Here is a 22,874-nt window from a genome sequence, read left to right on the forward strand (position 1 = left end):
AAAGGCTCTGTTCCCTCCTCTACAAGGTAGAGGGAAGGGGACCTGTGCCAGGTCAGTTGGTGTTCTCCACATGGTGTATGGAGTAATGCTGCAGAACCCCTTGATGAGAGAAGAGACTACCCTTGATAGCTCATGTCTCTCAGGCAAAGCAAGTACTGTGGAAGCTGCCTACACTGGACAATTACTGGTTAGTGGAATATCAGGTTGGGGAAGTTACAGTAGGTCCAGTAGTGCTGGAGGTGTTTAAGGACCTGTAATTAACCTAGCAAATGGACTGATGAACATTGAAGGGCTTCTCTAACAGTCCTGCAGCCTTTGGTAGTAGGTACCTAGTCTCCACCCACTCTATCAGCACAAGAGAAGCATTAGGAAAGGCTACTCGTTGTGGTAACTTTCATGGACTGGCTCATCAGTTGTGGCTATCTAAAGAAAGAGGCCAGATAATGTGCACAAGAGTAAATGGTTTTTGGTTGTTTTTATTTTAATATTAAGGCTGTTTTAGGAGGGAAAGTTGCTTTCAAGGAGGGATGATGTACAAAGATGTAAGTGGACCCTCACATGAGTAGGATTTGGTTTGCATACAGAGCATGAGGGAATACTTTAGTTAAAAAAAACAAACACTTACAGCCCCTGCCTTTACACTGTTAATTAACAATGTCAGAGGAGCAAGCATCGATCACTGTACCAGCCCAAAAACTCCAAGTGGTTTTTGGATTGTTAAAACACCCCATTATAGCAGACAGAGCAGCACTATCTCTCTGTTCAACTAAGTCTACGTTTGATTCTAGGCCCCTAATCACCAAGAAGTTAAATAGGAGGGAATGGTAAAGAGGAATAAGTGATTAAAGGGGCTGGATAGACTAATTGAAGCAGCATGGTTGGTGTAACTAATTGACAACCAACATAGGCTGTAACTTTCCATTAGGTCTACCCACCTAGGGGGGAATAGAATTATGCAGACAAGTATGGGGCTGACAAGGTAAATGTAGGCTAAATAGCAAGTGGCAAACGTGACTGCTCCAGCTGTAGCCAGTGGTAGGAATCCCCCTTTACTTCAGATCTTAGCTGCCATGCTGTTCTATGAATTAACATTAGGAACATTAACAGTTCTGTTTAACAAACAAGAAAAAATTGGGCCAGAGGAAGTTTCACTGGGTTCAATCTAACAGTCAACTTTTAAAGTTCTTTTTGCTTGATCAGACAAGCCTTTTCATAAAGGAGAGATTCTGCCACCTGTTATTCAAAAGCAGAGCAGAAAATATGAACCTTAAGCTACCAAGGGCACTTTACCACACCACTTTCTAGGACCCCTGTGCATTATAAGCAGGCCTGTATTTTATTCTAATAAAGTGGGAATTCTAGCTTGTAATTCACCAGTGACAGCATAACTAAAGAGGTATTTGAGTAGAGTACAGAGGGACACAGTTAATGTTTTTTAGGGCCATGCTTTGAGTATCCCTTGGGCAATCTCATCAGAAAGGGTTACAAACTGGTATTGTCTCACCTCCCCCAACCACTAGTTTGATATTATGGAGTTAAAGGAACAGTTTCCTGAAGGCTTCCACTGAACTGGAATAGGAGACCTACACAAGTAGAAGCTTCTTTGTCAGGAATGGCAGAAATGTGTGTACGGTTAACAACATTATAGCAGCTCTCCCTTCAAATTTCTCATGCGACTTCTCCCAAAGCAGTGAAGAAATTCTGGGTTTACAGAGAAAGCTAGAATCAATTTGCAGAGCATACAGTTTTGAAATGTCATGACAGGAAACACTGACACCCACTTGCTGAAGATAAGCTTCACAATACAAAAGTTTGATTGAAACCAGTATTGGGGCCAGCTTTTGGTGGACAATGTTTTACTGCAAAAATGCAACCCAATAGCAGTACTAAGGGCATCCCCATCCTCTTTCATTACTGAAAATAAATTATAGTGAGCCATTCTACCTGTCTAACCAAAAGCCTGAAAGCTCTCTTTGAGTTCTAAGACTAAACTATGGTGTCATTTCCACAACCTGAACAGCAACGGTTTTAGATGGGATGATTTTTAGTCAATTCCTTTCATTTTAAGCAAGGGATTAGTAAGAAATAATAGGGAGTCTCTCAGCTCTAATTTGAATTATGAACTGCAACCACCAAAAAGTGGCCTTGGTACGAGTCAGTGTCAGCAGAAAGACCAAAGAAGACTGAAGGCAGCTCTTCTCACCCACTGAAGTTGGGAAAAAGTCTTGGGAGTACCCCTAGGGTCACTCACATACCAGTCAGATTATTCTGGCTGCTATATAAGCAATAGGGATGGAGGCTAAGTTGTGTGGCAAAGGGAGGACGATAGACATGGCAGTACTGTCTACCTGATCAAAATACCAGTAATAAGTTATGGCGCTGTATCTGCCATAGATCTGCCATCAGCATCACCCTGAATGGAGATCTGAACACTTGAGTAATGCAAGCCAAACAGCCATGAATAAAAAAAGTATAAGTACGCGTGTCACACATTGTAAAGCTATTTATGAAGACCAAAGAATTTGATCTACAGCAGGATGTGTATCCTAAAGGAAACAGCACAAAACCTGGTTACAGTCAGCCTCTGGCACAGCCAGAAGACTATTCAGAGAGTCTATTCAAAGGCAGTTTCACAGTTCTCTTCAGGCTAGCAGCACCTAGTCTTTGCTTAAGTACCAACAGCTGCCATGTTCAAGGCAATCCAGCACATTTGACTATTGCAACACCTATCTCCTGGAGAGTGTTACAGGCCAAAACGGCAAGGTAGTGATACATTATAATGATGGTTTGAGGCCAAACAGGAAACATATGGAATCATCAGCCACACCTTCACAGCTTTTATGATTGAGACATCTCATCAGCAAGAGCACTGGGACTTCTCTGTTCTTGGACTATCAATCACCGGCCTGGAATCCAGATAGATGCTGTTTGGAGGATGCTCCCCATGAAGCTGCAAGGTGTTGCGGGCTATCAGCTCCTTTGCCATCAATGTAAACACCTCATCTACATTCTGGGCCTCTTTGGCTGAAGTCTCCAACACAGCCAATAGCCCATGCTTCTCTGCCAGTGTACAGGCATCTTCAAAAAGGACTTGGCGGTTCTCCGCTACATCCGATTTGTTCCCTTTAAATAAAAAGGCTTCCATTAATGGTCTGCATTCTAATGTATGAATTGCAGACAATGCAATTGGTTAGTTTCCCAATATTTTTAATTTTTTTTAATATTTATTTTTTAAGAGATTTTGTGCTGAGGAATAAAATTATGCCAAACAAGATTTCTAGTGAGCAGAACATGAAACACTAAAACCAAGAAAGTTTCATGCATGGAAACATTAACTTTTTGGGGCCTGTGGTGAAGGTTACCAAATTCATCCTGCAAATTGTTAATACATTTTCTTGCTCATGGATTTGCTTTAGGGAAATGGTGCCAAAGCACTGACTTGGAAAGAATTAGATTCACCTATTACTTTGTAACTTCTTAGAGGTTTTGCCGAGTTAGATAATTCAGTTTAGACAGGTGTTTTCTAATGTGGCTATTTTTTCTTTCTAGGTAGGTTAACTGTTAAAGTGATCTCACACAAAATGCCAATATATTGTGCACAATATAGCTCCTTATAAAACACATCTCCACATGTTCCAAATATCTCTGTTAATTTTCTCATCAGTATCAAATGTCTATTCAGAAGACCATTAATGGAAGCCATATATATTCTGGTACTACCAATTAATTTGGCCTATATCTTTAGGTGGATGCTGAGATCCCAGCACCAATACTGGGATATTGCTGGACTAATTCAGGTCTCCTATGTGAAAACAGGAACGTTTATAGCCTCAGCCCGTGGTAAGGACTACCTTCCCAGTTTTGGATATTAACAAGATCCAGTATTACAATTAAGGAGTTTTTAGGTAAAGTCAGAAGATACATGAACCTATCACTGTTGGCTAGCTTAATATGGGCTACAATTTAAATATAAATAAGCAGCAACTTTGCATAGGCAGATTGACTGTATAACAGTTCTATCAGTATAAATCAAAATTTAGTCCAAAACCAGAATGCACCTCAAGCTAATAAATAGGCTTGGAAGGATTAGATTTATCAGTAAGTGTCATTAAACATCAATTTCACCATATACACACAAAATGAAAAACATTTCCATTGATAATAAGTCTACAGACAGAGAGTAGGAAAATTGCTGCTTGAGAACTTATTAGAGTTTGATTTAAGGCTATTTAATTTATATATCTATATTTGTTTTGACAATGTGTGTTTTAATGGTTATAAAGTTGCATATCCATCCAAACACAGAGGCTTCTTATAGAACAGATTTTCCTCCCCTGCCTGAACTTCCATATTCTCCTGGCATATACGATATTTTACTAGTGGTAAGTTTCAAATTGCTCAAGGATGTTGAAACTTGTCTTTTCAGCAAATTCAAAACTTATACTTTCAGAAATCATTTTTCTAGAGGGGCTTTATAAAAAAAACAAAAAAAAAATCCCACACCCCAGCTTCATAGCATGTCTGTTTATTTTCTTACATGTCTCCTCTCTGTCCCCACCACCCATTTCAGATGTGAAAGGTTAGGAATCATAAGTTATTTTGCATTAGAAATTTATACTAGAATGAATTATTATATAACTGAATAAATGGGAAAGGTTCAGACTGTTTGAATAGCAAGTAAAAGCTAAGCAGTACCAACCTTTGAAATACAGAGTCAATGTTTTATCCTGAGACAATGAATCTATACTGGACAATTTCCAAAGGGTTTAAGGCTTTCTTCATTTGTTTGTTGAGCGTAATAGATTGTGTTTCCATTTCAGGAAAGAAATAAACAGACTAAGGGCTATAGAGTTCAAATGATTCCTATTCCCTTGTTGACACCAAGATCTACAGCTCCATGCAAGTCAGACCTTTTTTTTCATGTCACTTCTTCAGAAGAGGACTAGGAAGGACTTACCTATTTATGAAGAATTAGGAGTATAGTATTTTAAAGCGTATGTTAGCAGGGACTCACAGCTCCCAGAGCCACAGCTACCAAGCTTGGGGGCCCAGCCTTGCCAAGCTACGGGGCCAAGTCAGATTGTTGTTCTGTGGCTTGTATAAATATGCTGCTGTCAGCACTGTGCTGATAACAGAACAGGCAAAAGCGGCAGGCTCTCTCACTTTGCCAGCTCAACCCCCTTTCCTGTGGATGAGAAGAGCAATAACTACAACTTCTGATTGTAGGAGGGAGGGAAAGGAGGAATAACCCTGCTTCCCATCAACCACTCTCCTTGTCTTTGGAGAAAGAAGGTGGGGAACAGGACAGGCAGCCTTCCTGCTCTAGAAGAAGGTCCCCATTGCCAGCCTGTTTCCACTTAGGATCAGCCCCCCTGGGCAGTAGAAGCAAGATCACATCAGTAGAAAGGACACCAGAAGGAGAACATATGGAATATCAGAAAGGGGTTTGAGATGGGTGCATTTTTGCCCATTGACAACTTGTTATGCTCGTGTGTATTGGAACCATTGGGCCAAATTCATCATTTCTGAAAGTGGGCCCATGTCCAGTGACCTCAAGAGAGTTGCCCCGATTAGACTAGCAGTAAGTTTGTTCCATTATAATGGGGCAAAAAACAAGGAATAGGATATGAACATCTGAGGTAGTGAGGGCAATCACTTAATTCCCATTTCCAGCTTAAAAAAAAAAATAGCTCAAGTTACTACACACATTCTGTTCTATGTATTTTGAAAAATTGATGTAACTAGAACCTGAGATGAAGTGGGGGGGGAAGGGGGGGGTTAAGGCTATGTATCAAAAATAAAAATTCAAATAGCAAAATGTTTGACTCCTACCAATTAACATCAGGACTAAGTTAGCAGCTCCATATTTTTCAATTTCATGAATCCAATGAGGAATAGATTCAAATGTGGACCTCTTGGTAAGGTCATAGGCAAGGATAGCACCATGGGCACTGCGATAGTAACTCTGAGTTATCGTCCGGAAGCGCTCCTGGCCTGCAGTGTCCCATACCTGAATCTGGAGGAGGAGAGAAAAAAAGAAGTAATGCCAGTGAAGTCTGAATGCCACTTCAGAGGTTGCACTGGAATTTATGATATTCAATACTCCTAGGTTTTATCTACCCTCAGGGTATGGCTACACTGGAGATCTCACAGGAGTGCAGCTCCACTGATGCAGCTGCACTGCTGTAAGCTCTGTAGTGCAGACGCTCTAGGCCAGTTGGAGAGAGCTCTCCCGTTGACTTAATTAATCCACCCGCAACCAACAGCAGCAGCTATGTCAGCGGGAGAAGCTCTTCTGCCGACATAGTGCTGCGCACATCAGTGCTTAGGTCAGTGTAACTTAGGTCACTCGGGGCAGGGTGGCTTATTTAGTGACATAAGTTTTGCAGATATATGTGGAAGTGTAGACAAAGCCCAAGGCTACAACCGCTTTAGTGAACCTACTGACAACATGGTTTGGTTTTGCCGGTGTACATGTGAAAAACTATGTTATAACCAAGGTGCAGCATGGTTATAACACAGTTCAGGCTGGTCTGTGCAGACAGAACCAAACCATGCTATAATGTGGCTTGGACATTACTCCAGAGGAATTATGTTCCCTAACTGATTTGTAACTGTATTATGGAGAGGGCTAACATGTTGTGGCCTTAGGAGTGGGAGGGAAGAAAAGAGACATCTTGTGCAGCCCAGGTATGGAAAAGGATGAAATCAGTCAGTCTGTTCTATAGCCAAATACCCTGGGCTGAGCTGGGAGGAAGCTGTGCACTGCTCCTGTAACCAATAGGAAGCTGGGGGGGGGGCAGTGCCTGGGGGTAGCAGCCCACCGAGGCCCCCCAGCACACCCTGCTTAGAAGCCCCAGGTAAGCGCCACACCCCCTTCCAGAGCCTGCACCCCCGCCCCTTTCCCACACCCCCCCTCCTGCTCCTAAACTCCCTTCCAGAGCCTGCACCCTCTCCTCCTGCACCTCCAGCCCACACACCCCCTTACACTGCCAAGCTCCCTCTCTCCGCACCCTAAACTCCCTCCCAGAGCCTGCACCCAAACTCCATCCCAGAGCCCAACCTCTCACCCCTTCTGCACCCAAACTCCCTCCCAGAACCTTAGGCAGGTGGGGGGCAGAGTTTGGGGAGGCAGGGGCGGGTTCTGGGCACCACCAAAAGATCTACAAATCTGCCGCCCCTCCTCCTTCAATGCTGATCAGGATGTCGAGTCCTAACTGTCCCCTGCTCTGGGTCACCACGGAGCCTGTGACTGCCACTAACCTTCACCTTCTTGCCATCGATCTCCAGCGAGCGCACGGTGAAGTCCACCCCGATGGTGTTCTGCTGCTTCTCGTGGTACTGCCCCGACTTGAAGCGGTGCACCACGCAGGTCTTCCCCACGTTGGAGTCTCCGATCAGGATGATCTTGAACAAGTAGTCGAAGGCTTCCTCCGACTCGGAGCTGGAGAAGGACATCATCCTCCTCCTCCTCCCCTCAGCTCAGCTCGACCCCCCTGGGAGGGAGCACAGAGACGGCCTTCAGAGCCCTGAGCGCCCCAGGGCATAGCCGCCCGTGGGGCGAGAACTGCGGCGTGCGGCTTCCCCCACAGGCCATATAAAGCGCAGAGCCCGCGGGCTGCTCCAGAGCCGGTGGCATGCGAGGGACACGCCTCTCCCGCCGAGCAAGGAGCCGCCTTTCCTTCCCCTTCCCGCCAAAGGCTTCTGCCTCCTCCCTCGGGAGTCGCTTGGGGCGGGGGGCGGGGTGGAGTTTAATGAGAGCTGCGGCCTGCCCTTGTAGACAGGCGGGAAAAAAACCACGCGCGTGGCGAAGTGGCTTAAACAGCCAGAAAGACAGAAAAAACCCCACCCCGCCCTAGTTCCGGAAAGGGCAGCTTCACCTCCACATCAGAGTGTGCCGAAGCCACGTGTCTTCCCCGCGCCCTTTTCCCCCACGGCACCGAGTCCATCTTAGCTTGTTTTCTTCCACAACTTCTCCTACCCGGCGTTGACGTTAGCGCCGGCCGGCCGGCGACCCGCTCTGCCTTCTCCCCCGGGACCAAGCGGGGCTGGGAGCTACGGGGGCGTTGAGCCACCCGCAGCCAGAAGCGCCCCAGCCACCTGCTACGCGCAGCGGTTTACTCACCTGTTACTCACCCCGTTCTCTTACCTGTGCGAACAGGTACCGCTGGCTCGCTTTGTACCCTCGCCCGCCCCTTCTGGCCTTTTCCTCACTGCCTGCCGGGAAACGTAGTTCGGAGACAGGCCGAGCTCCTTCGGGCAGCCTCTCTCGTCACCCCCCAACAAGGTGCTAAGTGCCCCGGAACAGTGGGAGCGAGCGAGCCGGTGTGGAAACAGGCCGCCTGCCAAGTCTCCCCCCCCCCGGGAATATTTCTGCTGTGGCGTGCGGGCAGAATATGGGGAAAGGAGCGCAGCAAACGCTCACAGAGCAGCCCCCATGTGCTTCTGTGGCAGACCTCTCCCCTCCCTGCAGATGTCAGAGTAGCAGCTGTGTTAGTCTGTACCCGCAAAAAGAAAAGGAGGGCTTGTGGCACCTTAGAGACTCACCAATTTATTTGAGCATAAGCTTTCCTGAGCTACAGCTCATGTATCAGAGTCTTCTTCAATGGCCCTCAATAGGGGCTCCGTGTGACACGTGCGAGGGGCAATGAAATGATTAGCTCGGAGGGTCGCCGGGGTGGTCCCTTTCTCACAAGGAGAGGGGCGGTAAAAGGAGAAGGCTCTGGGTGGCAGGGCGGCGCAGGGCCGGCGGCGAAGTGCTGAGCCCGGGAAGGGGGCCCGGGGTTGTTGGTGGGGAATGGGGGGACCCGGGCTTCCCCTGCGACTGGGAACCGGGCTAACCGGGGCTTGCCGCTGGACGAGGTGTTTCTGCCGTGACGTCATTAGCCGCTGGACACTGACTCCCCCCCGCACAGCTGCCCGCTGGAAAGCGACTGTGTGCCGAGCTGCCGTGGCAACGCGGTTATTGGGTCACGCTTCACTCCCCAGGCCTAAGAACCGGGCTTCCCTTGAACGTGGCCCGGGAAGTTTGTCCAGCTAGCAGCCCTCCCAGACTACAGCGGTCCCGGGGCTTTATCGTCTCTCCCTTGCCCTGGGTAAGCCCTTTGGGGGGCCCAAACCCTGCCCGCGCTTTCTAAAAGGCTCCGCGGGGGTCTGGTGGGAGGAGAAGGACTAAAAATAACAGTCCCATGGGTGTGCACGGTGCGGGACGTGGGAGTGACACTGGGAAGGGGATGCAGCAGCAGCAGCCACACAGCCCGTGGGCAGCTCGGTAGCGTGCCCGCTGTTGCCTGCGTGCGGGGGGAGCTCAGCCGGGCGGAGAGCGATGTAGCTGGGCAAGGACTACAGCTCCCAGCATGCGCTAGGGTGGCGCGGGCGGCCTCCCCCCGGAAGAGACGGGATCACGTGACTTCCTGTAGCTGGCCTGGAGGTGCTGGCAGGTGAGCTGCGTTGACGTGGAAGGAGTCGGTGGGAAGCTTTTGAGCGCGTGAAGAGGGAGGTGAGCGCCGGGCCTGGCCTTGTGCCTGGGGGGGAAGGGAAACCCCCCCCCCCCCGTTTCACTGCACTCAGGGAGTGGGTGGGGGGCGATCTGCCTGCAGCTGCCATGTGGCCCCTCTGCTTCCAGCCGGGGCTGAGCCTCACCCTCTCTAATAATGGACTTCTTTGCCCAGGGTGGGGTAAAGTGACCAGACAGCAAATGTGAAAAATCGGGACAGGGTGGGGGATAATGGGAGCCTATATAAGAAAAAGACCCCAAAATTGGGAGTCTCCTGATAAAATCGGGACAGCTGGTCACCCTCGACGGGGGGGTATTGCCAGCTTTTCTCCCAGGTGCCATCTGGGAGATGATAGCTCTTCTGTTGCTCCAGAGCCATGGTCTCCTTTGTCTTCTCTTCAGCCAGATGATCCGTGCAGTTTTTGTTCATACCAGTTGGGCTCCCCCTTATTTCCACGTGTGGGGTTTAGGGTCTGTATGGCTCAGGAGTTGTCATTGTTTTCAGGTTTGGAAGAGGGGTTTGGGGATCCTTGATCGGAAACAAAACTTGCTTATACTCAGTAGTGTCTTCCAGCTGAGAATTTTGAAATGCTTTGCGAACTGTAATGCTTCATGAGTCTTCTGAGGTTAAAAAAAGAAGAAAAAAGCAGTACTCCTGCTCCTAATGCACACGTTCAGAACCTTTGTGTGCAGAAATGCAGGCCCTCTGCTGCAGGTGTGAAACCAGAGACAATGCAGTATCCTTTGGAATTTAGGCTAATGACCTCTGTGTTCTGCAGCAAACTGCTTTAACAGGAATAGTGCCAATGCTAAACGGTTATAGCTGATTTTGAAAAAGTTAATGAAATAGCAAGTAATGATGCTATGCAAATACTGGTAATCAAACTCAACGATCACTTTTTACTAACAATTCCTTAGCATTGGCTGTTTCAATGAAGATTTTTTCCAGTAAACTCAATTGTTAAAATAGTCAAGAACAGTGAACAGTTAAAAGAAAGTGTTCAAAAATTTGAGTGAATTCACTGACTGTAACAGTTATTATTCATCTCTACTTAGGAGTCACTGTAGATATGTGAAGAAATCTCTCCCTTTTGGAATAACAGTTAAAGCAATTAGAAAACTTGGATGTGTTAAAAATTGAAAATAATCTGGCTTAAGAGCTGACCTGCAAATGGCTATAGAGAGATTTGCTCTTGTACCCTTTTTTTTTCTTTAACATGTGGAGAGAGAGAGTCTGAAAAGACTTTTTTTTTTAGAAAAAAGCTTTTCTTCTAGTTTTTCACCTTGGAAATATGAAGAATATTAACTTGGGTCTTCTCTAGCTGCTTTGGAGGATCACTGGCTGGTATCAGGAATGTTTGAGTTCTTAACACCTTAATTGAAGTGGGGGAGGAGGGTGTTGAGTCTTTAGCAAAGGCTTATTCAGAATGTTAATTGGTTGAAGTTAAGTATGTATAAACAAACAGACAAGACCATTTTAAACAGTCTTAACTAATACCGTCCCCTCTTAAAGGCTTAGCTTTCACTTACTGGGTTCCTGTCACTTCACTAGTTTGCTCGTCACCATAGTATTTTCTAGCCTAGACAGGGCATTAATTCCTAATGTGTAAAAGTCAGGAAAAAACTTGGTTTAAAAAAAAAGCTCAGACCTTCTTTTATACATCATAAAGTATGTTTCCCTTGCCATATACCTGCAGGTCACCTTCAGGAAATGTAGCTGGGATTGAAAAGCTCCAGAGAAAGGCACCTTAGATACAATAAAGATATGTGCTCTATAAATACTGTAGAGGCCACAGGGTCAAAACTGTGGCTAGATATTGAAAAGAGTGAGGCAACTCTCACCAGTAAGATTTGCATTGGTGTATGCTAAAGCAGTATCAAATAATACTCATGTTTCAGAGCGTAAGCCAGAGTAGTCAATAGATCAGGGGTGGGCAAACTTTTTGGCCCGAGGGCCATATCGGGGTGTGAAATTGTATGGAGGGCCGTATAGGGAAGGCTGTGCCTCCGCAAACAGCCTGGCCCCCGCCCAGTATCCAGCCCTTCCCACTTCCTGCCCCCCTCAGAACCCCCAACCCATCCAATTCCCCCGCCCCTCCGCTTCTTGTACCCTGACTACCCCCTCCCAGGACCCCCCGCCCCAAACCACCACCCTGGGACCCCACCCCCGATCCAACCCTCCCTGTCCCCTGACTGCCCCCCTGATCCCTATCCACACTCCTGCCAGGCCCCCGTGGATCCCACCTCCTATCCAACCCCCCCCCCCATCCCTGACTGCCCCAACCCCTATCAACATCCCCATCCCTGACAGGCCCCCTGGGACTCCCACGCCCTATCCAGTCCACCCTGTTCCCCGTCCCCTGACTCTTTCCCCACCCCCAAACCTTCGCCCCATCCAACTGTCCCCTAACTGTGCCCCGGGACCCCCTGCCCCTTATCCAACCCCCTTACCATGCCGCTCAGAGCAGCAGGAGCTCATAGCCCCAACACCTGGACGGAGCCAGCCATGCTGCCCGCGTGGCAGCCTAGCTGCACAGGAGGAGGGACAGCAGGGGAGAGGCCAAGGGCTAGCCTCCCCAGCCAGGAGCTCAAGGGCTGTGCAGGACAGTCTCGCGGGCTGTAGTTTGCCTACCTCTGAAATAGATGGACTGAGGGTCAAATCTGGACCACCAGATGCTTTTGAATTCTTTTTATTTACTTATTGTTATGTTGTTTTTTATTTTCTCTGAAATCTGGACCTTGACTATACATTGACCAAGAAATTTGGATCTTCACAAAAAAATAATTGACTATCCCTGTAAACTGATCACATCAGGAAAGATTTTTTTCCCTCTCTGTGCCATTGACAAATTGCATTATAGGGTGCTTAGGTTTCCTCTAAAGAACTGGGTATTTTTCATTGCTTGGTGGCTAGGTGGGTGGATGGACAAAGATGTCAGGATATCTAATTTGATGTATGTGACGTTATTGACTTGAACTGGGATAGAACATTGTTGCAACCAGGGTCCTGTAGTGGCACCAGATCTTGTATAAAGGGGGTCAAATAAGGTATCTCAGACAAGGTTATGTCTTGCTGGTTACGATTATGCTATCTATATGTGTGTATCATTTTTGTAGTTAAAGTTATGAATATTGTGTCTGTATTTCAAACTTATGTTTTTCTTCTGGGTGACACCCCAGACAAGTTGGTGTCAGCTCTGCCTAGCCTGCTGGATGGCCCATTAAGGACCATCAGATATACAAATGACATATTGAGAGAAGGCAGACACGCCTTGCATCTTAGCAAGATATGCAGGGACGTGCCTACGGACAGAACTCTGACGGACGTTTTTCCATGCCATGTGTGGGACAACTTGTCTTTGGAACAAAGAAAGACCACACGGCAAGAGAATATAAAAAGCTGCAGCTGAACTTTGCTACACTGAAGCTTTGAACCAAGGACTGAAAGACCCATCCCAGCTGTGTATGTACTCCAGAGACTTGATTTGAACCTGCAGTTTATTCTATCACTGCTACAAGCCTGAACCAAGAACTTTGCCATTACTGTATGTAATTGATTCCATTTAACCAATTCTATCTCTCATCTAGATCTTTTCCTTTTATGAATAAACCTTTAGATTTTAGATTCCAAAGGATTGGCAACAGCGTGATTTGTGGGTAAGATCTGATTTGTATATTGACCTGGGTCTGGGGCTTGGTCCTTTGAGATCGAGTGAACCTTTTTCTTTTACTGGAGTATTGGTTTTCATAACCATTCATCCCCATAATGAGTGGCACTGGTGGAGATACTGGGAAACTGGCGTGTCTAAGGAAATTGCTTGTGTGACTTGTGGTTAGCCAATGGGGTGAGACCAAAGTCTTCTCTGTTTGTCTGGTTTGGTTTGCCTTAGAGGTGGAAAAACCCCAGCCTTGGGCTGTAACTGCCCTGCTTGAAGCAATTTGTCCTGAATTGGCACTCTCAGTTGGGTCCCGCCAGAGCCAGCATCAATAGTCAGTGGTGTAGTTGGCAGGATCCACAGAACCAGGTCAATTAAACTTTGGGTCAAAATCCCACGCTATCCAAATTTGAATTTTGGTATTGAGAGTTTGATTGGTTAAAGAGCAGTTGCAGTGGGTGAGCAAAGAGCATATGAGGGCCTTGGCAAAAAAGCTCTGGAAGATCTGTGTTCAGAAAAGGGGATAAGCTTTAGAAAGAAAGCTACAAATCAAGAACTGAGAAATCTGTTCGTGGCCAGTAATCAGGAGGCAGGAGCACAGCCCTTACCTGAGGCTACAGAAGCTGCAGAAAAAATTAGAGTAAAATTAAATTTTCCACTGAATCCATCTGATGAAGTGAGCTATAGCTCACAAAAGCTTATGCTCAAATAAATGTTAGTCTCTAAGGTGCCACAAGTTCTCTTTTTGAGGATATAGAGGAGTTTTTATCTACCTTTGAACGGCTCTGCAATCTGTACCAGATCCCCGATGATCAGCGAATGCCTGTCCTGCTGACCAGACTGACTGGAAAAGCCAGGGAGGTATTTAATGAAATGGGGGAACAAGAAGCCTTGGATTATGAGCGGTTTAAAGATTCTGTGTTGAGGCGGTTCAAGGTTACTCCCGATTCTTACAGAGTTAAGTTTAGAAAGTTTAAAATGTCTAATGATTGTACTTTTGTAGGTTTCAGAGTAGCAGCCGTGTTAGTCTGTATTCGCAAAAAGAAAAGAAGTACTTGTGGCATCTTAGAGACTAACAAATTTATTTGAGCGTAAGCTTTTGTGAGCTACAGCTCACTTCATCGGATGGATTCAGTGGAAAATACAGTGGGGAGATTTATATACATAGAGAACATGCAACAATGGGTGTTACCATACACACTGCAACCGGAGTGATCACTTAAGATGAGCTATTACCAGCAGGAGAGTGGGGGGGAAAAAACCTTTTGTAGTGATAAGGTGGGCCATTTCCAGCAGTTGACAAGAACGTCCGGGGAACAGTGGGGGGTGGAGGCGGGGAATAAATATGTGGAAATAGTTTTACTTTGTGTAATGAGCCATCCACTCCCAGTCTCTATTCATGCCTAAGTTAATTGTATCCAGTTTGCAAATTAATTCCAATTCAGCAGTCTCTCGTTTTGAGTCTGTTTTTGAAGTTTTTTTGTTGAAGTATTGCCACTTTTAGGTCTGTAATCGAGTGACCAGAGAGATTGAAGTGTTCTCCGACTGGTTTTTGAATGTTATAATTCTTGACATCTGATTTGTGTCCATTTATTCTTTTATGTAGAGACTGTCCAGTTTGACCATTGTACATGGCAGAGGGGCATTGCTGGCACATGTGGACACCATCGTAGGGCCTAATCACATTGGTATGTGCAGGTGAACGAGCCTCTGATAGTGTGGCTGATGTGATTAGGCCCTACGATGGTGTCCACATGTGATATATACCATCATGCACCAGCAATGCCCCTCTGCCATGTACGTTGGTCAAACTGGACAGTCTGTATGTAAAAGAATAAATGGACACAAATCAGACGTCAAGAATTATAACATTCAAAAACCAGTTGGAGAACACTGCAGTCTTTCCACTGAATACATCTGATGAAGTGAGCTGTAGCTCACGAAAGCTTATGCTCAAATAAATTTGTTAGCCTCTAAGGTGCCGCAAGTACTCCTTTTCTTTCTACTTTTGTAGAATGTGCTCATAAGCTGATGGGTTTTGTTAAAAAGTGGGTTGTGGGAGCAAAGGGAGTTTTGAAAAACTGCTGGATTTAATAACTTTGGAACAGTTCTTAGACATTGTGCCTGACCATGTGAGAGCAGACTGTGTGTGATAGGGACCCTGAGTCAGTCCTACGGGTTGCAGAGATAGCAGATGCCCATACCCAAAACAGGGCTCAGGAAGGGTATAAACCCCAGGGGAAAATTAATCACCAGGTTCCCCAGTTCAAGAGGAAGGAAGGATTTAAAAGTAAACCTGGCCCTGACTATTATAAAAGAGCTCCTGGGGGCCCAGAGGGTAGGAACTCTCACCACGAGAATAAACAGGCTGAATGCTATCACTGTGGTGTGCTTGGCCACATGAGACCAGATTGCCCAACCCTGAAGGGCAGCCCAAAACCAGCAACCCCAAATGCCGTGGCAAATGCTAATCCTGTTGTTATAAACTCACAGGCAAGCCACACAGAGCCCAGCGCTGGTGCCCTGTGTGCAAATGATGTTTCTGTGGTGTCTGAAGAATTTGACCTTAAAACTCATTAAAGCTAAATATGGGAAAAATAATGCAGATTTTATTAGCAGTGCAGAAGTGAATGGAGTCAGGTGTATGGCATGGAGAGACGCCGCAGCAGATATTACTTTGGTTAAAGCAAGTCTTGTCAGGGAGGAAGATTATTGGCTAGATGAAAGTGTAACTGTTGTAGCCTTATATGAGTATTCTGTTAGGGTGCCTTTGGCTAAAATCCACCTTAAATGGAAGGGATTTGAGGGCACCATGGTTGTAGGAATGAAGAACACAATCCCTAAGGATCTTATGATTGGAAATGATATTAAAGCTATGTTCAGTCAAGTTAACACAAACCAGGCACAGGAGAGGATTAATCCTAAAGTTGTGTATATGGAGGGCTTTTCCAAAAATTTGTCTTTGGAAAGTAGCTGTTTGTCTGTGAATGAAGTTTCTGAATGTCTGTCTAATATCTCAGAAGTGAATCTGGAATTAGATCAAGCACAGAAAGAACTCATTGGTCAGGACAATGTTTCTCAGGAGCAGATTAAAGTGGATGGTCAGGTTGAAGCCCTAACTGAGGAAGGAAAGGGTAGATTTTTGATGGGTGATGGATTGTTGGCTAGTACAGCTTGTAAAAGTGAACCGGAAAAGGGTACCTCTGATTTGCTGGAAGTAGCTCAGGGTAGTGAGAAGAGCAGCAGTTTATCTGTGGGGAGTGGCAATGTGCCTGGTAAGGAAAGTTTGGATGAGCCTAGGCAGCCTTATGAGCTGATGGCTTTGTCTACTCAGCAGTTTGGGAAGGTGAGGATAGTGGAAGATGAGTGTCCCTATACCTTACCTGTTAACCTGTATGGAGAATTGTGACAGTGAAGGAACTGTGCCTGTGTCTATCAGGGGTATTGACTTGCCTATGGAGGGAGCTACCCCAGTCTCCAAGCAGTCGTCTGTGTACAGCCCTGTGTGCTGGGACAAGGGAAATGAGATCCCACATTTGCGGCACTTGCAGCCGCATTGGGAGAGGTGCATTATGGGCAGCTATCCCAGCATGCAAGTGACTGCAATGTGCTTTTCAAAGGGGGGCGGGGCGTGGAGTGTGACAGGGAGTGTGTTGTGTGTATGTGCGGGGAGAGAGAGTGGGTTTTGGGGCGGGGGCTAAGAGCATGTCTGCATGCTGTCTTGTAAGTTCAGACAGCAGCAGACCTGCCCCCGCTCCCCTCCCCACCTCCCTCTCTCACACACAGCATTCCACAGTTATGGTTGCTTTGTCTCAAAGCAGATAAGCAGAAATGGAGCTTTCAAAGGGCATATCCGCATTCCTGCAGCGATTCCAAAACAATGAGAAGAGTGGCCACTTGACTTAAGGAGATTATGGGACGCTTCCGGAGGCTGATCAGAGCGCAGTAATGCAACACCTCGTTCACACTGACGCCCGGGCATTTCAGCCAAGACACAACAAGTGTTAATCTTCTCGCCGAGGTGGAGTACCAGGAGCGCTCTAGCCATGGAGTCAGAGCGCTCTACGTGCCTTGCCAGTGTGGACGGATAGTGAGCTAGGGTGCCCAGGGCTCCTTTAACGTGCTCTAATTCGCAAGTGTAGCCAAGCCCCAAGACTCGCCCAATAGTCTGGTTTGAACCAGAGTTTCATGTCTGAGGTGAGTGCTCTCACTGTCAGGCTAATAGCTATTCTGAGGCACATGTACACACTGTATCCTTCCATCTCCCCAACCAGCCCTAGTTATAACCTGCAGGTAGATTTGCAGTCAAAAGATGGTTGTTGCTGTGTATTTCTCTTCTTCCACTATTCCCAGGGTAGGTGCTTTGCCTATTTAAAGAAACGAACCAACCCCAGAACACTTTGCCGTTTAACATCCATCAGCACTTTTAGTGGCTATAGCATATTTAGTGCCAGGCATGTCTGCCTTAGGAGACCTTAGCAGTAAGATTTTCACTGCGGAGGTTCATTTAATGGAATCTTTTTTAAAAAAAATATTGGACAGAAGAGGAAAAGAAGAACCTGTGGAGTAACCATGGGATGGGGATTTCCATAAATATTTTGCTTTTCTGCCCTAGGGTTCAAGTAAGAAGTAATGCATCAGCCAGTAACCCAGAAAAGAGGGAGGGAGTCAGACTGGGTGGTGAGCGTTAAGCGCTCCAAATTGGATTGTGTGGCTGAAAATTTGAGATGCGTCCACTTTACTTTCGTCCTGTCAAACATACAAAGCATCACAAAGGCATCTGCACATGTGAAGGAAGACAGAGGAATTCTGTGTTTCTCCTGTCCCACTAAGTTCTCTTTGGTAAACTGGCTCACAGCCCAAAGGAGGAATGTTTCCATAGCTGGAATTCAGAATGTGTGGTGGGTTTCAGTGCTGTTTTGCAACACTGCTCCCACTGAATGGTTTTCTAGTTTGATTTGGCTAGCCAATGTTGACACGGCTAAATCACAAGTCTCCCCACCCATGCAGTGTTTTAAATGTTTGTATAGCACAGTGTATTGACACTTTTTTTATTTGCATAAAAGAAACTGTGGGAGGGAAAGGGAGTGTTAACTAGCTGAAAATTGGCTGGTAATACTAATAGCTACTGTTAATATTCCCAGATCCAACTTTATAGCAGTGTCAAAGATATGCTTTCTAGAGAACAATTCAGCCCTGGTGGGGCAGAGGGGATGTATTAGAGCAGTATTCACCAACCAGTCGATAGCCATTGACTGGTTGATCCCGGAGACTCTCCCGATTGATTGTGATCTCCGACCGCTAAAAGTCTGGCGGCGCAGCAGGGCTGCAACTAGGGCAGGCTCCCTGTCCACCCTGGCCCCATGCCGCTCCTGGAAGCAGCTAGCATGCACCTGTGGGGAGGGACAGAGGTCTCTGCTTGCTGCTCCTGCCTACAAGCACCACCCCCACAACTCCCATTGGCTGAGAATGGGGAACTGCGACCAATGGGAGCCGCGGGCGCAGTGCCTGCAGAGAGGGGCAGCACGCAGAGCCACGTGCCCCTCCCCCACGGGCTGCAGGGGGGAGTTGGCCCCTTCCAGAAGTGGCGTGGGGCAGGCAGGGAGCCTGCCTTAGCCCCACTGCACCGCCAGGAGCTGATCGAGGTATGTACTGCCTGGCAGGAGCCCAGCCCTGAGCCCTCTCCCGGAGCCAGCACTCCATACCCCTTCCTGCACCCCGAACCCCCTTCTACTTCCCAATCCCCTGCTCCAGCCCTGACCCCCTCTCCCGGAGCCAGTACCCTGTACCCCTTCCTGCACCCCAACACTCTGCCCCAGCTCGGAGCCCCCTCCTGCCCCCAAACTCCCTCCAGAGCTTGCACCCCCACTCTCTCCTGCACCCCAATCCCCTGCCCCAGGCTCAGCCTGGAGTCCCCTCCCAAACCCCTCAGCGCCAGCCCAGAGCCCACACCCTCTCTCGAACCCCAACCCCCAGCTTGGTGAAAGTGTGTGAGGGTTGGGGAGAGCGAGCGACTGGGGGTGGGGAGATGGGGGGAGGGGCCTCAGGGAACAGGTAGGGTAGATCCTAGGTTGCAATTAAATTCAAAAAGTGATCTGGTGCATAAAATGCTTGGCGACACTGTGTTAGAGCTAGTAGATGTTAGTTAACAGTAACTTCAGGGGGATTTTTTTGGTTGACTTTGCAGCTGTGAATAAAAGCGATCTTACAGTAGGGAGTCAGTCTCACCCTTCATAGCTTCTCTAGACCAAGCACTTTGCTCCCACCATGGGCTCCTTGCATTCTTCCATTCCCAACCACAAACTCCCTGTGCACCACCTTCCCATCCCCTCTATTCCCTGGGCACCTCGCAACCTCCCCACTGGCAGCAGCTCTCTGTGCGCACCAATTCCCCATAAGGAGTTGTGTATCCCATTGTTCCCCATTGCATGATTCCCACATGCTCACTTGCCATAGGGGATGTCTCCTCTGTAGTGCCTCCTGCTGGCCGAGCAAGGCCCTGCAGGCACATTTTCCTCAGTTTCCTCGAATGGGGGTTTTCAGAAATAGCCACTCGCCTCCAGAAGCTTTACACAATATACCCCTTCTCCTGGGTTCGGTTTATACAGCTTTCACCAAAAGCACCCCTTATCAGGGGTCTTCCCAGCCTTCCTCCTAGGGGTTGGGGTTTTCAATCGGGGCGTGCCCTTTGTTTCTTACCTCAGGCTGGCTGTGACTTTCCAGCGGCTCCTTCAGCCAATCCCTGTCTCTAAGCAGCCCACCAGGGTTCAGCGAGTAGGCTGCCTCCTCCCACTGGAGTCTGTGCTGAGAGCTGAGTCAGAATGTATGCATACAGCCCTCTTTCCCAGAGCTGGCTCTGGTTGCTTGGGAGAGAGGGGAGCTGTCTTGCCCTCTTAAAGGAATAACAACATAGGTCTTCCGCAAACACAGACTTCCCTCAGGACCACTTCATCTCTCTCCATACCTGCCTCTGTCATTTTCCTAGACCTTTCCATTCTAAACCTTAAAGGGCCACACTACAGAATGGGTGGGATGACCCTTAGGCCCTGCTATCCTTAAGGGTTCAGATCCCACATCACAAAGGTCCATGGCAGGGGCTCTGTGTGTGCCCTCCATCCCTCTCTTTTCTCCCATTCCAGGGTCACATAATCTCCCTCCTTGCCAAGGGTGCTCTCTGCCCCATTCCCTCTCCCACTCCATTCCCACCTTCTTCCCAATATCAGGGCTTCTGTGTAGCCTCTATTCTCCCCATGGCATGTGCTCTGTGTATCCCCCATTCCTCCTGTCTGCATAACAGGGTCCCTTATTCTCCCCCCAAGGTAGGGACTCTATGTGAACCATCTTCCTCCCTCCCTCCCTCCCCCCCCCCATTTGCCTTGCCTCCCACATCAGGTTCCCCAGTCTCCCCCATGACAGCTCTGGCTGCCCCCATTCCCTGTTCACATCTCCGCCTGTATAACAGGGGCTGTGTACATGCTCCCCCTCCTTGTTCTTCTTGGTGAGATAAATCAGGGTATCAACATGTTAAACTCTTTCGGGAGAATGTGTGGGGTGTTATGCAGGAAGGCACTAGGGGGTGTCATTAACCAGTTTTTTGATCTAAAGACAATGGCAGAGGTGTTTGAAGCTGTGGCTGTGCTAATCAAATGGCAGGGGCTCCATTTGTCCCCCCTTCGGTTCTATCTATTGATGCCTAAACTATTCCCATACATTTTGAAATAGATCGGATGTGGAATTCACAAGTTACTGTGTTATCTACAGACAGGCAAACACAGAACTGCCATTGAGTTGAGTTTAAGGCTTGGCCAGTGACAAGGTTGGAAGGAGCCTCTTGAGTCTAGTCCAGTGGTTTTCAAACTTTTTTTCTGGGAACCCAGTTGAAGAAAATTGTTGATGCCTGCGACCCAACGGAGCTGGGCATGAGGGGTTTGGGGTGTGGGAAAGGCTCAGGGCTGGGGCAGAGGGTTTGGGTGAGGGCTGTGGGGTGGGGTCGGGAATGAGGAGTTCAGGGTGTGGGAGGAGGCTCAGCTGGGGCAGGGGGTTGGGGTGTGGGAGGGGGTCAGGGCTCTAGGCTGGGCGTGCAGGCTCTGGGGTGGGCCGAGGGATGAGGGGTTTGGGGTGCAGGAGGGGCTCTGCGTTTGGGGGGGGACTCGGGGTTGCGGGGGGTCAGGGCTCTGGGCTGGGGCCACAGATGAGGGGTTTGAGGTGCAGGAAGGAGTTCCAGGTTTTGGGGGGGCTCAGGGCTGTGGCAGGGGATTGGGGCATGGACTTACCTCCGATGGCTCCCGGTCAGCAGCGCAGCCAGGGTTCAGAGGCAGGCTTCCCGCCTGTCCTGGCACCACGGACTGCGCTGCACCCCAGAAGCAGCCAGCAGCAGGTCCGGGTCCTAGGCGGAGGCATGCAAGCGACTTCACACGACTCTCGCCCACAGGCATCACACCCCCAGTTCCCATTGGCTGGTTCCTGGCCAGTGAGAGTGCAGAGCCAGTGCTCAGGGCGGGGGGCAGCGTGCAGAGCCCCGTGGCCCCCCTGCCTAGAGGCCAGACCCGCTGCTGGCCGCTTCCAGGGCGCAGCGCAGTGTCGGAGCAGGTTGGCACTAACCTACCTTAGCTGAGCAGCACCGTTGACGGGACTTTTAACGTCCTGGTCAGCAGTGCTGACCAGAGCAAGGCGACCCATTGCCGTACATGCCGCAACCTAGCACTGGGTCGCGACCTACGGTTTGAAAAACACTGGTCTAGTCCATTCCCCTAGTTTTTAGCAAGCACTGCACACTCCTTCCTTGCTTTGGTTTCTCTGATCTAGCTATAAGTCTCTAAGTAAACTGTTACATTCTTTGACTTGACCTTAGTGTCAGAACCCTTTCACTAACCATACCTTGCAACTGTAGAAGGGGGAGGCATGGGCAGGCATGAACATCAGTCTGCAGATGGGGATGGTGAGGTGCAGAGAAGTTAAGTGGCTTGCCTGATGTTGTACATCACAACTGTGGCCAAGATGGGACTAGAATATAGGGCACAGGACTGGTAGGCAGGAGGCCCATCTACTGGACCTCACCACCCCATAATTTCTAAGCTAAGCTTCCCCTTTTCCAACTGTGTTTCCCTTTTTCCAACTGTGTAAGTCCACTTTTTTTTGTATATGGCCTCTCATTGACATCTTATTGGCAAAGGAAGAGCCATTTAAATTCAAAATCTCACACTTGACTCCAGCAGATGCTGGCAAGAGACAGATATGTGAACGTGAACTATTGCTTTAAGATCACTGGTGCGTGTAAGTCATATACCAGTAGCAAGTAAGACTCTTGTGATCAGTCTGTATGGTGCAAAATAGTTCATTCACTGAGCGTCTTGCAATCTAAGTTGGACAAATATGAGTAGGGGATGGATGACAGGTCAGGGAGTGGGGAGAGAGACCCTTGGGGAGTTTGTCTGCTGATGGGCACCCTTTAAGAACCGAGACAGACAGGACCTAGGAAGTGCATGTGAAAGAAGTAGGACTGTGAAGGTGCTTGGGGCATGAGAAAGACTGTTCCAGGCATTACTGGTGCCGGGGAAGGAGAAGCTGATGAGATGGGCACAGAGATGTGCAGAACATTAAAGGTGAGGTTAGAGACTTGAACTTCACTGGGAATGAGTGTAATAGCATTGTACCCCTTGCTGCGTTCCAGCTACTTGCTGAACATTGTTTTATACGTGAGCTTTTCTTAAAATGTTTTTTTC

At 48.0% G+C, this 22,874-nt stretch overlaps 2 protein-coding genes across 7 annotated transcripts in view; one reads left to right on the forward strand and one right to left on the reverse strand.

Annotated features, from left to right (window-relative positions):
- Positions 1 to 2,339: 2,339 nt before the first annotated feature.
- RAB19 (RAB19, member RAS oncogene family) lies at positions 2,340 to 8,196 on the reverse strand. 4 transcript variants are annotated; one of them, XM_077828175.1, is made up of 4 exons: positions 8,150 to 8,196; positions 7,264 to 7,496; positions 5,833 to 6,016; positions 2,340 to 3,123 (listed from the first exon to the last, which is right to left on the reverse strand). In XM_077828175.1, exons 2-4 carry the CDS (start codon positions 7,459 to 7,461, stop codon positions 2,858 to 2,860), a joined length of 648 nt encoding a protein of 215 aa, XP_077684301.1. In that variant the 5' UTR covers positions 7,462 to 7,496; positions 8,150 to 8,196; the 3' UTR covers positions 2,340 to 2,857. The 4 variants fall into 4 exon arrangements, with proteins under 4 accessions (XP_077684301.1, XP_077684309.1, XP_077684318.1 ...); XM_077828183.1 differs by having other exon boundaries at positions 8,137 to 8,167; XM_077828192.1 differs by lacking the exon at positions 8,150 to 8,196 and adding an exon at positions 7,982 to 8,036.
- A 1,190-nt stretch (positions 8,197 to 9,386) lies between these two features.
- Positions 9,387 to 22,874, forward strand: part of SLC37A3 (solute carrier family 37 member 3) — a 52,340-nt gene continuing 38,852 nt past the window's right edge. For 2 of the 3 annotated variants that reach the window (XR_013347304.1, XM_077828216.1), the window contains exon 1: positions 9,419 to 9,499. The gene's annotated coding sequence lies outside the window, so the exon portion shown is untranslated. Of the gene's footprint in view, positions 9,500 to 22,874 lie in introns of all 3 variants that reach the window. The other variant, XM_077828226.1, reaches the window with a different exon arrangement.

This window comes from Eretmochelys imbricata, chromosome 1 (genome assembly GCF_965152235.1).
Source record: "Eretmochelys imbricata isolate rEreImb1 chromosome 1, rEreImb1.hap1, whole genome shotgun sequence".
Classification (NCBI taxonomy): domain Eukaryota; kingdom Metazoa; phylum Chordata; order Testudines; family Cheloniidae; genus Eretmochelys; species Eretmochelys imbricata.

Coding starts and splice junctions, on each gene's coding strand:
- RAB19 (XM_077828175.1), bottom strand. CDS start 7,461: ATGATGTCCTTCTCCAGCTCCGAGTCGGAGGAAGCCTTCGACTACTTG. Junction 6,017..7,263: donor TCGATGGCAAGAAGGTGAAG/GTTAGTGGCAGT, acceptor CTCCTCCTCCAG/ATTCAGGTATGGGACACTGC. Junction 3,124..5,832: donor CTTAGTCCTGATGTTAATTG/GTAGGAGTCAAA, acceptor TTTTATTTAAAG/GGAACAAATCGGATGTAGCG.